General features: G+C 44.5%; 1 protein-coding gene and 1 long non-coding RNA gene across 3 annotated transcripts in view; one reads left to right on the forward strand and one right to left on the reverse strand.

Moving 5' to 3' along the window:
• The window catches only part of BNC2 (basonuclin zinc finger protein 2), a 450738-nt gene extending 449655 nt beyond the window's left edge, over positions 1-1083 (reverse strand). For both annotated transcript variants that reach the window (XM_077345139.1, XM_077345135.1), the window contains exon 1: positions 604-1083. In XM_077345139.1, the coding sequence (XP_077201254.1) occupies positions 604-606 (3 nt within the window). In that variant the 5' untranslated portion in view covers positions 607-1083. The remainder of the gene's footprint in view (positions 1-603) is intronic.
• LOC143841177 (uncharacterized) overlaps positions 1-12647 on the forward strand; it is a 63899-nt gene that overhangs the window by 10112 nt on the left and 41140 nt on the right. The gene's annotated exons all lie outside the window — the stretch shown is intronic.

Below are 12647 nucleotides of genomic sequence, written 5' to 3' on the forward strand. Positions count from 1 at the left end.
CATGGCCAAAAACTTGCTCGCTTCTGGTCTCTCAGCCCGAGGTGCTGTGGACGGTATTCAATTCATTCACACACACGCGCGCACCCCCCCCCTCGGCCCACATCCCTCCCCCCTCCTCCGACCTCTTAGCCTGTTACTACCCTATCAACGCTGACCAGCCCCCTCCCCTTGGGGGAACACCTTCCACTTCGACGGTGTGAGGAAATCTCCCCTCAGGGGCAAGCAAGCACACCTCATTCTCTCCCCCCCCCCCCGCCGCCTTGTTTTAACAGCTCTTCCCTCTTTGGCGGAAAATGAAATAAAAGGGAGCCGAGCCAGCATCCAAGTCCGTCTCTCCACTCGCAAAGGGGGAGGGGAGGCGAGGGGGAGAGAACAACTTTGGGCAAACTTTTAAACCATGACACTTCCTTGCCCTCCTCACCCCCCCCCCTTCCCCGGGTCCATGCAGCGCAGGAATGTTCTTGCCCCGCTGCTGGTTTGTTCCGAAGGTTTTAGGAACACGCTTCCCGGCAGGGCTGTTTGCATGACGGCACACTTCGCCCCCCCCCCACCGCCTTAAAAAAAAAAAAAAGGAAATAAAGAAAGGATGTTGGAACTTCTTACCATCTCTGCATGCTCCTTGTCAAGTGCACCCCCTGGCTCTGGAGCTCCTCGCAACGGCGGCGCCCGCACCGGCCCTTCTTCCCTCCTGCTTTTCTCTCCCCCTGCGAGTCTTTCTCTCACCCCCCCCCCTCGCTCTTTCCAAGATCTCAGCAACCCTCCAGGTGATTTTTTTTTTAAAACTCTCTTAGGTTTTCACACCCAAACTTTAGCGTGCGAGAGGGGAGGGGGGAGAAAGAGAGAAGGAAGGTTTTGCAGGGGTCAAGAGGCAAAGAAATTGGAGGCTGATCCTTCCACAGGTTGGGTCGAGGGGGGGGGGGAGATAAGTCGTCCCAAAACTGAAACAACACGATGCTGCTTCCTTTTCCTCCTCCTCTTCCCCCCCCTCCCCGTACCTCAGAGCTGCTTGTTATTGGTCCTGGGGAAGGGTGAGAGGAGGTGGGGAGAAGAAATGGGAAACTTTGCTTGGGCAAACCCGGGAGATCCAACAGAGGCCGTCTGCGCCCAGCTGTCAAAAAAAAAAAAACACCGCCCAAACACAGACCGAGGGAACTTTATTACGGAGCGAGCGATTCCGAGGCCGCTCCCGGGTGTGTGCAGCCAGCAGCCAGCCAGCGCCTCTCTCTCCTTCCACCCACGCCGCCTCCCCACCCGGCCGGTTCCTTCTTCGCGCAGCGGCTGCACACACGCTCTCCTGCTGCTTCTCCCTGGCCTTATCAGCTCAAGGCGTCCGGGCGCCGCTGGAGAGAGAAGGAGCCGAGGGCAGGCGGGCGGGCGAGGGAGGTGGGAAGGGAAGCCGCCGGGCAGTGGACCGACCGAGGCTGGCCAATGCCGCGCTCCAAAAGAGGAGCGAAAAGTTCGGAGGGTCGAGTGAATCGCCACCTCTCGCCCTCTCCTCAGCGGCTTGGGGTCCCGGTTTCCGGCTCCCCGGCTTCTGCGGGGGTCGTTTTGGTTTTTTTCCCAACCGCCCACGGGTCTAGGGAAGGACCGTGAGGGATTTCCCCCGCACTTGGGGCGTGGAGCTTGGGGACCGGGCAGGCTAGTGGTGGGGTGCGGGGCTCGCCCGCCTGCCGCTTCCTGGGCGCGAGTGCCGCCACTGTCTGCGTGCCAAGTGGGCGACTTTGCCCGGGGAAGCGGCACCAGGCGAATCTGCCGCCAGCACGGGGCTTCGCGGCACGCACCGTTTCGCCGCGGCCGGCCGGCCGTCCCCCTCCGTCTGGCGTGCGTGCGGGAAGGGAAGACTGGCGGCTCCTGCCGAAGGGCGGGCAGGCAAACTCACACCCGCCCCGCAATCAGGAGCAGCGCCGGACATAATTGGACGAAAAGTTCCAAGCCGTCTTGCGCGGGGCAGCAGACTTTTCTGCTCCGCTAAACCGGGGAGCGGAGGGAGGGCGCCGGGCTCTTCCTTGTAATCGCTAATTTTTATGTACAAAAATATTTATATATTAAAAAAAACGAACCAGAAAACGCTTTTCAGCGCCCCACTGAACTCACTTCCAAGGAAATTAGGATAATGACCTTTTTTTCTCTGATGAGAAAATTAGTTTTTAAACTCCCCTTTAAAACAACGGAATCTTAAAAAGAGTGGAGTAATTTACCAATTAAAGAACGTGTAGCTGCTACATTTATATATGAAAATGGAATAAATTTGCACTTTATCTAAACCACCAGGACTTGTGGGGGCACGTTTGTGTGCACTGATTTGTGATATGTGCTATTATGTACTACAGTAAAGCAGTGCTGGTGTAGCATAGAAGTTAAGTGAACAGGCTACCTCCGAAAAGTTCCCTGGTTCAAGTGTTGCTTCTGCCACAAATTCATTAGACAGCCTTAGCCAAGCCACTTTCTTCAAGCCCCGCTGGTACAATCCGACAATAAGGAGTTTAATTCACAAAGCAGTGGCAAGGATTACAAGATAAGATGTGTGAAGTACTTTGAAATCTAAAAAGACGACACAAATGTGAAATCTTATTGTTTATCGTTCAAACCAGGCTTTCTCAACCAGGTTTTTGTAAAACCCTGGGGTTTCGGAACGGTCCTGGAAGGGTTTCCCAAATGGGTGGGAGTTAATTTTTTAGATATTTTTTTCAAATGTGTTAAACGTATGATATATGGTCATGTCAATATGCCTCCCTCTCAAAGTGGCCAGTTATGGACCTGGAGGGGATGGGAAAGGTAGAGACGCTGGGTGGGCATGTACATACCTATGCTTCCCTACCAAATTCTGCAGGATCACACAACCTCCGGTGTTTCTCGAAGCATGAAGAATGTTTCAGGGGTTTGTCAATGGTAAAAAAAAAAAGTTGATAAAGGCTGGTTGTTAAAACGTCTGTTTTGAACATTTCTAGGGTTCCTTCAACCTCAACTCCAGGCCCTGCAAATAACTTTAAAAATATGAATTTATTGTAGCCTAGTGTATACTGTGGAAGCCTCTGCAACTCATGGAGGAGGTAGATGAGACAGAAGAATGAAGTCTGGCCATTCTGTATTCATGATTGTAGGCCTACATTTCACCACTGTTGTTTCCAATCCATCAGAACCCCTTCTCCTACTCCTGCATTCTCCCTCTCTCCTTCCTGCAAGCCAAGTGGCACACTGTCCTTCCTGCCAACTTCTACCCCACCTGACTCACCACAACAGCCTTTGTCATCCTGGTGGTGATGAGTAGACAGCAGGAGTAGCCAAACAGGCCCACAGTCTTCCTGTTGCTTCCTGTTGCCCCTTTCCTCAATAACTGTTCCCAGCCTTCCACTTGATTTGTTCATCTACTATATTTATATCCTACCCTTTTGACCAGTCAGGACCAACAAGAAGGCTACCAATTAAGACTAGCACAACAAACATACAACCAATTAAAAACAGAGTTTAAAATATTATGTATATAAATTGCAAGACAGCATAAAGCAGGAAGGAGGAGTTACTGGCAGAAAACCAGACAAGACAACCCTCCTTCCCCAAAAAGTGTTCCCCTGCTGGTGGAAGACAGGGATAGAAGTGCATAGTGATATTTGGCATGTTCTCAGACTGCCAGATGTACAGTTGTGAACTGGCTATTCAATTCACACTGTGGTATTAACAGACTGTTGAGACTGAATTGGAGTTTTGCACCTTGACTGAAACTGGCTATCAGATAACATTGCCATGCTTGTCTAGTAGTCAGCTCCATCGGGAAGTGCTGGAGAGATACTACTGTAAACTCCTTGAAGGAAGGGCAAGAGATATACATGCACTTCATATTTGGATATGGGCTAAGCAGACATTATTTGTTCTGAAATCCATCCAGTGTGGTATAGTGGTTAAGAACAGTGGATTCTAATCTGGTGAGCTGAGTTTGATTCCCCACTCCTCCATATGCAGCCATTGGGGTGACCTTGGGCTCATCACAGTCCTGATAGTGCTCTTCTGACTAAGCAGTCCTGTCAGAACTCACTCAGCCCCATCTACCATACAGGGTGTTTGTTGTGGGGAGAGGAAGGAAAGCCACTTTGAGACTCCTCCAGGCAGTGAAAAGCGGGCTATAAAAACCAACTATTCACTCTTACTGTTAAACCTTGTTGCTATAAATAAGACAATAGCATGTAGGGTTATGCAGAAAATAAAGTTCATAGACTTCAGTTTCTTTCTGCATCAAAATGCACTTTACAGGTATCTGTGGGAAAAAATCAGAGAGAAACTTCAAAATTATATATGATGATCGCAACTTGAACACTTCCGTGCTTCTGAACTTTTCAGCATAGTTTCAGTCACAGATCATCAACAGGTAGAGATCTATATGATTTTCTACTACCAAGTTTGCTGAACTGGGGGGGGGGGAATTGCAAATATCTGTATCAAGATCAATGAAGGATTTACCTCCAACCAAACTGCATTTAAGGATCAAGGTGTTAAAACGATGCCCTTTTTGCGTTTTCCCGACCACTAGCTATTTAATGCAGGGGTAGTCAATCTGCAGCCCTCCAGATGTCCATGCACTACAATTCCCATGAGCCCCTGCCAGCTCATGGGAATTGTAGTCCATGGACATCTGGAGGGCCACAGATTGACTACCCCGGATTTAATGGATAGTGGCAGCATTACAAGAGAGAGGGACTGGGGTGAGGGTGGAGATGAGACTTTTATCAAAATTTTATCAAGCCTACTTTCTTCCATATGGCTTTTACAGCCAACTAAGAGGTTGGTTCAGCAGTGACTTAAATCTAAGATATATTGAGCTGAACACATACAGTTTTTCTGCTCAATAAAAGGATTGCTCTTTTTTATTTTTTCTATTTTTGCTTTCCACTCCAGAAGAAGATTAAGGGACAGATTTTCAAAAGCAAACATGACACTTCAGTGCCTGTTTAGTGCTAACTTCTAATGGAATTTAGACGCCTCAGATAGCCTGAACCTGATGAAGCATGAAACCAGCAAAGCACTTTACAGGATCAAGCTAAAGGGAGCCACTTGGGTCTTTGAAAATATTTCCTCACAGCTGTTATTCTTAAAATGATGTCCTTTTTGGCTGGCTTGTGACACCATGAATGCAACTCCTTCTGCACTCTGATGCTGCTGTACAGAGCACACAGAGGGGAAACAGAGCTGTGTGGACTATGCTTCATTTAAATGCCATTTCATAATAGCGTTTTTCCTTAACTGGAACATGTCTCCATAACAGAGAAAACAGGAGCCTAGCAGCACTTTCTTCCCCCCCCCCCTCCTTTATTCTCTTGTGTGGAGCAAATTATTCAGCTGCATTGGTGTGCAGAAGGAAAAAATGAATACAGAAGCTTTTCAGCTGGCTTTCCACTGGAGATCTTTGCATAGCAAAGTGTGATGATAAATAACAAGCATAACAGAATAACAGTTTACAGGACCACAAAGCATAAGGACTAACATTACACAAAACTGTGAACATACCCTGGACACATCATCTCTTATTTATTTGTTATGATGACATTTATTACAGTCAATACCACTCCTTATATACAGTTAAACCCAAAGCAATAGTGATATCACATTTTATCCTTACCAACAGTCCACTTTAACAAGAGAGACTATCTAGCCCAAACTAGTTTAATAGCTGCCTGGAGATCAGTACCTGCTCCAATTCCAGAGTTCTATTGTAACAGTATGGCTCAGATGACGAGTAAAGGCACTGCTTTGATGTCAGCAGTCTGACCATATCTGATGGTCTGCATATTGCCTTATTCTCCCTGCAAGGCCTTGCATTCTGCAGGTACTAGGTTGCTGGTCATTCTTGGTCCCTGAGATGTTCACCTGGCATCCCTGAGAACTGGGGCCCTGATGGAGGGGGAGATATGGGCGGTTAAGGAGGGTTTTTTTTTATTTAAATTTTTCTCATCGCTGAAATAACTTGTTATTGGGCTTTTATGGGTTTTATGTTTTTATGTATTGGAGTTTTATTCTATTGTAACCATCTGTGAGTCATTTTTTAGAGCAGTGGGTAAGAAATCAAACAAATAAGGATTCACCTTAAGACCACATTTATCTATCACAGCCTTTCTCAACCCTTTTACTGTTGAGAAACCCCTGAAAAATTCTTCAGGCTTCAAGAATCCCCAGAAGTGGCATGATTGTGTAGAATATGGCTAGGAAGCATAGCTGTGTACATGCCCACTTGGTAACTCCAGGTCCATCATTGGTCATGTTAGGTCAACATGACCATATATGGTCATACCACCCGATAAAAGTTTAATAAAATTTAAAACTATATTAAATATATTAAAAATGAATTAACTCCCACACATTCAGGAAACTCTTCCAGGACTGTCAAGAAACCCTGATCTATCACATGGCATGTGTGGTGTAGCCAGGAGATTCAAGGACTGTCTGGTATCCAGGCAAGGGACGTTTGGAGGTGGTTTGCCATTGTCTGCCTCCGTGCCATGGCCCCTGGAGTTCCTTGGAGGTCTCCCATCCAAATACTAGCCAGGGTCAGCTCTGCTTAGCTCCTGAGATCTAACAGGATCAGGCTTTCTTGAGCTATTGAGGTTAAACCACAGCTGTAGGTTGTTGGGTTTCTTAATGAATTGTTGCGTAAGTGGGAGGAATGAGAGCACCACCAATAGTTCCTGCTTCAACAAGAATGGCATCGTACAAGGCATCCATGTGCTGACACTTCTGCTGTGTAGATGACACCTTTGACCAGCATTTGACCTGTTCTCAATGCAAATGGACACTGGTGAGGACCTATGTAGGGCTCTCTCAGAGATGCTTCTCCAGTTTGCACACTTACATTCACGCTGCTTTAAGGCCGGTTTATACATACACTGATTCAAGTGATAAAATTTGATGTGGACCAAAGTGCTTTAGGTTACAGATGTCCTCCCTCCCTCTCCCTCCCCCACAGATCACAACATATTGAAATGGTTACTGGCAGAAGGAAAAACAGAGGTTAAACTGAATCCTTCCCCTTAAAATGTTAGTATTTTGCATGCAGAACATTTTCGTATGCTAATTTTCATGAGTAACTGAACTGTGCAATCTACCTTCCTCACCTGACGTTTGAAGTGGGGAAGAATTATCCCACAAATCTGATGTCTGTGGAAACTGACCATTAAAGTCTTTGGATTGTTGTTGGGCTGTGCCAGCCTCTTTGTAGAAGCTATTAAATCACTACCATGCAAGGCTCTATAATGTACATGGGCCTGTTAGGCTTAAATTGAACAAAATGTCTTTCTTGCAAAATTCAAATGGAAGAAGTCCAATAGCTTGACAATAATATGAAATGAGTTCTTGTCCAGACGGATGTATCTCAATTCACTATACCATTTTACAAAATTATATTTACTATAATGGAAGGGGTGTGGGTTTTTAAATACAAGATCAATATTTGGAACAGATGTGAATTAGCATCTGATGTGCTTTCCAGAAAATGATCAGAATGAGAAAAGCTACTGCCTTTCGTTGCTGTTGTACCTTCTTCTTGTTCATATATATAGACCTTTTTGCTTCATTTTCTCTTTGAAAAATCACAAGCCATGAAAAAGGTCTTGCCAAAATATTGTGTCCATGAAGCCCCCTAGTGGTTACATTCCCTCATTATTCCGCATTCCATCTTTCTAACGGGGCAATTAGCTTTAACCTTCCTAATTCAGCAATGAATTGCATCCACAACAAGAGCCATTTAATTGTATGCACTTTGCAATATTTAGGGTTGCTTTTTAAAACAAGGGCAACACTGCCTGTCACATCCTGAATCTATAAAACTGTTCTGTGGCAACTGTGCTCTGATACCCTACCAAAGCTTGTCAGTAGCCATGTTGGTCCAAAGCAAAATCTAAAAACAAAGTTCTGTAATAGTACATCTATCAAAATAATGTGAAATGAAAGTCTGCAAGCTTTCAAATTCTACAGGACTCTTCATCAGGCTGGATTTTGCCATCTCCTTCAGCAATAGCAAGTAGACACCAGATTAGTAATATATAGAACCTATAGGAATACTGGCAATCCAGGCAAATATATTACATAAAAATCCTTTTTCCTAAATCGATATTTGGAACATGTGGATTATCATCTGATGCCCTTCAGAAAAGGAACAGAATGAAAAAAGCTTGAGTTTCATGTTGGTGTTTAGGGGGTTGTATTTTTTTTATAATTCTTATTTTTTCATCATTCCTAGATACTAATGCATCACAATATTACAAATCTGCAGATTCTGCTTGAGCTCCAATTTAAAACATTTGTTTGTCATAACTGTGCCAATGTTCCATTTTATGCTGTCTTCAGGAAACTAACTCATCATAACCGAGAAGTGTCCAGTCTCCCTGGTATAGTCGTCAGAAGCAGCCAGGTTCATCTTTACCTACCTGGATTGGGCTTCCTTGACCAAGTTTCAGTAGATTTTAACCTATTCCATGCTCTGTTCTTTATTCCTCCCAGCTATCCTTGAAACTTACATTTTGCCATACTGGGACTTTGTGATTTTTTCTTCCTCTAAACTCATACTATGAGACTTTATTAGTGGTAGATTACTGTCACTCCATATGTCTCTGACAGACTTCTAATTTGGATTTAGTTGCAGAAAAAAAATTCAGGCCCAACACAGTTTGACCAATATTATTGTTTACACATCAGCATTAGTTTTAAGTAAAGCTTAATCTATTCCATTAACATATAAAGTTGAGTATAAGGAGCAAATTAGATCTGACATGTTAGACCATTCCTGTTATTCAAGAACAAAAATATATACACACTATATTGAATAATGTCAGTTCCCCAGCATGTGGCAATTTCAAAAACAGCAAGAGTGATCAATGCTAACCTGACACTATCCATTCTATCATATTTGTGCCTGTGTTATGATCTGATGCTTTATAGTAAGATTATAGTAAGATCTGGGGGAAATAATGTACATTATCTAAACTTACAAATCATCCACTTTTTGGAAGCAACCAGTCAGTCATGAGGTGTTCTTAAGTTTCTGCCAGTAGAAAAAAATGGAGGGCATCATTGCAGGCTGAAGATAGAAGTACTTGCCTTACCTGCAACATCAACAGCTATTATCAGAGGTGTAAATTTAACTAACCATAAAAGTAGCATGAAAATCAGCCACCACTTAAAGAAGTAGAACATACAAGTAGCATTACCTCCTATTAACTACCACAGAACTGATGAGAAAGGATAGAAAATCTCTTCCCCTGACTCTTTCGTTATGCCAGGGTTAGCTTTGCTTAGATTCTCTTCTGAGGGCCAGAGATTGTGAGACAGTGAATTCCCAGGCAGGAACTCCTTAGACTGCACTGTGGGAGCCTGATTCTGGTTGGAATCACCATAGCACAGGAGGAAGAGGGGCTTCTTCCTCTCCCTCCCAGGATTTTTCCAACCCAAAATGTTTCCATGCAGATACCATTTTGGGCTGTATCAACAGAGGCATCACATCAAAATCACAAGATGTCATAGTCCCATTGTATACGGCACTGGTCAGACCACACTTGGAGTACTGTGTGCAGTTCTGGAGGCCTCACTTCAAGAAGGACGTAGATAAAATTGAAAGGGTACAGAGGAGAGCGACGAGGATGATCTGGGGCCAACGGACCAAGCCCTATGAAGATAGGTTGAGGGACTTGGGAATGTTCAGCCTGGAGAAAAGGAGGTTGAGAGGGGACATGATAGCCCTCTTTAAGTATTTGAAAGGTTGTCACTTGGAGGAGGGCAGGATGCTGTTTCTGTTGGCTGCAGAGGAGAGGACATGCAGTAATGGGTTTAAACTTCAAGTACAACGATATAGGCTAGATATCAGGAAAAAGTTTTTCACAGTCAGAGTAGTTCAGCAGTGGAATAGGCTGCCTAAGGAGGTGGTGAGCTCCCCCTCACTGGAAGTCTTCAAGCAAAGGTTGGATACACACTTTTCTTGGATGCTTTAGGATGCTTAGGGCTAATCCTGCGTTGAGCAGGGGGTTGGACTAGATGGCCTGTATGGCCCCTTCCAACTCTATGATTCTATGATTCTACTCCCCAACACCCTTTCAGGTTGGAAAAACCAACAGGGGGAATAGCTTCTCAGATCCAGAGTTTCTTGGAAAAGACTAATTTTTTTGACCCATTTCAGTCTGGCTTCAGACTAGGAACTGAGACTGCTTTGGTCACCTCTCCTGAGAACTAAAATAGGGGAAATGTTACCCTGTTAGTTCTGCTGGATATCTCAGTGGCCTATGATGCTATTGACCATATTATCCTACCTAGCTGCCTCTCAGAAATGGGACTAAGGGGCACCGTGTTATGGTTAGAATCCTATTCAGAAGGTCAGTCTCAGGAGATAGTGTTGAAAGATTCCTACTTTGCCCCATGGCAATTGACCTGTGGTGTTCAAGCTTATCCCCTGTGCTATTTAATATCTATATAAAGACACTGGGAGAAATCATCAGAAGGTTTGGGCTGCCTCTTTAAGTGCTTGGAGTTAATAATGGCTTGGATGAGGATGAACAAGTTGAACGTTAATCCTGACAAGACAGAGGTTCATTGAGTTAGTAGAAATTCAGCTAGGTAGGATAATATGGTCAATAGCCTGTTGATGCGGGTGAAGGAGGAGAGTGCAAAAGTTGGCTTGAAACTCAACATCAAGAAAACAAAGATCATGGCATCCGGCCCTCTCAATTCCTGCCAAATAGATGGGGAAGAAATGGAGATAGTGACAGATTTTATTTTCCTGGGCTCCAAGATCACTGCAGATGGGGACTGCAGCAAAGAAATTAAAAGACGCTTGCTCCTGGGGAGGAAAGCTATGGCAAATCTAGACAGCATCCTAAAAAGCAGAGACATCACCCTGCCAACAAAAGTGCGTTTAGTCAAGGCTATGGTATTCCCAGTTGCAATGTATGGCTGCGAAAGTTGGACCATAAGGAAGGCCGAGCGTCAAAGAATTGAGGCTTTTGAACTCTGGTGCTGGAGAAGACTCTTGCGAGTCCCTTGGACGGCAAGGCGAACAAACCGGTCAGTCCTAGAGGAGATCAACCCTGACTGTTCTTTAGAAGGCCAGATCCTGAAGATGAAACTCAAATACTTTGGCCACCTCATGAGAAGGAAGGACTCCCTGGAGAAGAGCCTAATGCTGGGAGCGATTGAGGGCAAAAGAAGAAGGGGACGACAGCGAATGAGGTGGCTGGATGGAGTCACTGAAGCAGTAGGTGCAAACATAAATGGACTCCGGGGAATGGTAGAGGACAGGAAGGCCTGGAGGATCATTGTCCATGGAGACGCGATGGGTCGGACACGACTTCGCACATAACAACAACAAGAAATTCAGACCAGGGATTCGAGGTCTGTTCCATCTTGGATGGGATTATACTCCCCTTGGGAATGTGCTTGAAAGCAGCCACCTTAGAAAACCATGTGATTGTGGTGGCTCATGATGCTTTTACCGAGCTTCAGCTGTTGCATCAGCTGTGTCTACTCCTGGTTCAGTCAGATATAGCCACAGTGATCCATGCCTTAATCACATCTAGACTGGACTGTTGTGATGCACTCTACTTGGGGCTATCTTTGACCATTTACACACTGGAGGTTTCATGCTGGGCTGCAGGCTGGAGTTTTAGTCGTGGCAGGTTGCCCCACCTCTTCCTGCACCCACATGGGGGAGCATTTGGCCCGGTCCACCTCATCCTGCACAGGAGGTGGGGCAATGAAGTTCCCAGGGCATAAATGGTAGTTGAAAAGTTTTTGGGAGCTGCAGCTACCAGGGGCCAGCTACCAGGAACAGTAATTATATTAATAATCCACTCTGAAGCCCAATTCAAGCCATTTGTTTTATCCTTTGAAGCCCAACATGGCTTGGAACTGGGGTACCTGAAAGATCATCTTCTCATGATGATTGCAGCCCAGGAATTAAGATTCTGGGGAGAAGACCTCCTGATTGTCCCAACAATCAATTACAATCAAAGAAGCTTGTCTGGTGGGCACACAATAAAGCATCATTTCGATGGTAGCCCCACATTTATGGAATAACTTCCCCAGGGAGGTGCACCTGGCCCCTTCAATTTAGATATTCTGAACTGCTTTTGACTAATTTTTATTTATTTATCAGTCCCAACTGAGATTTAAATTGTGGTCTTTTATAATCATTGTTTTATTTACATTGTAAGTACACTTCCAATGTAGAAAGATGACTCATAAATGTTTTAAAGAAACAAATTGTGCAGTCTTAAACAAATGATTCCTTATGGTGTCAAGAGTTTATCCACATTAACAATTAAGATACTCTTATAAAATTAAAAATAAATATATCAGACCATGATCTTGGCCAATTAACTGAACCCTAAGAAGTGCTTTCAGAGATTCATTGCCAATAACAGGCTACAATGCTATTCTACCCTCACCCTATAATTTGCAGAATTTGAATGTGATTTTGTTAGCATGCTCAGTAAAAGCATATAATGATACTCAATCAATAAGGAATAAAAATAATACTGAATGGTAATGTAATAATATAACTGATACATGCTAATAGTCTAAAAAAGAGTATTATGTAATGGATACATGCTCATATAAAACTAGAAGGGTTAGAGTCCTCCTGTGTTAAGTTGTCTAGAATTCAACGTATTTGTGAAGCT

The sequence above is a fragment of the Paroedura picta genome, chromosome 7, assembly GCF_049243985.1.
Source record: "Paroedura picta isolate Pp20150507F chromosome 7, Ppicta_v3.0, whole genome shotgun sequence".
In the NCBI taxonomy this organism is placed as follows: Eukaryota; Metazoa; Chordata; class Lepidosauria; order Squamata; family Gekkonidae; genus Paroedura; species Paroedura picta.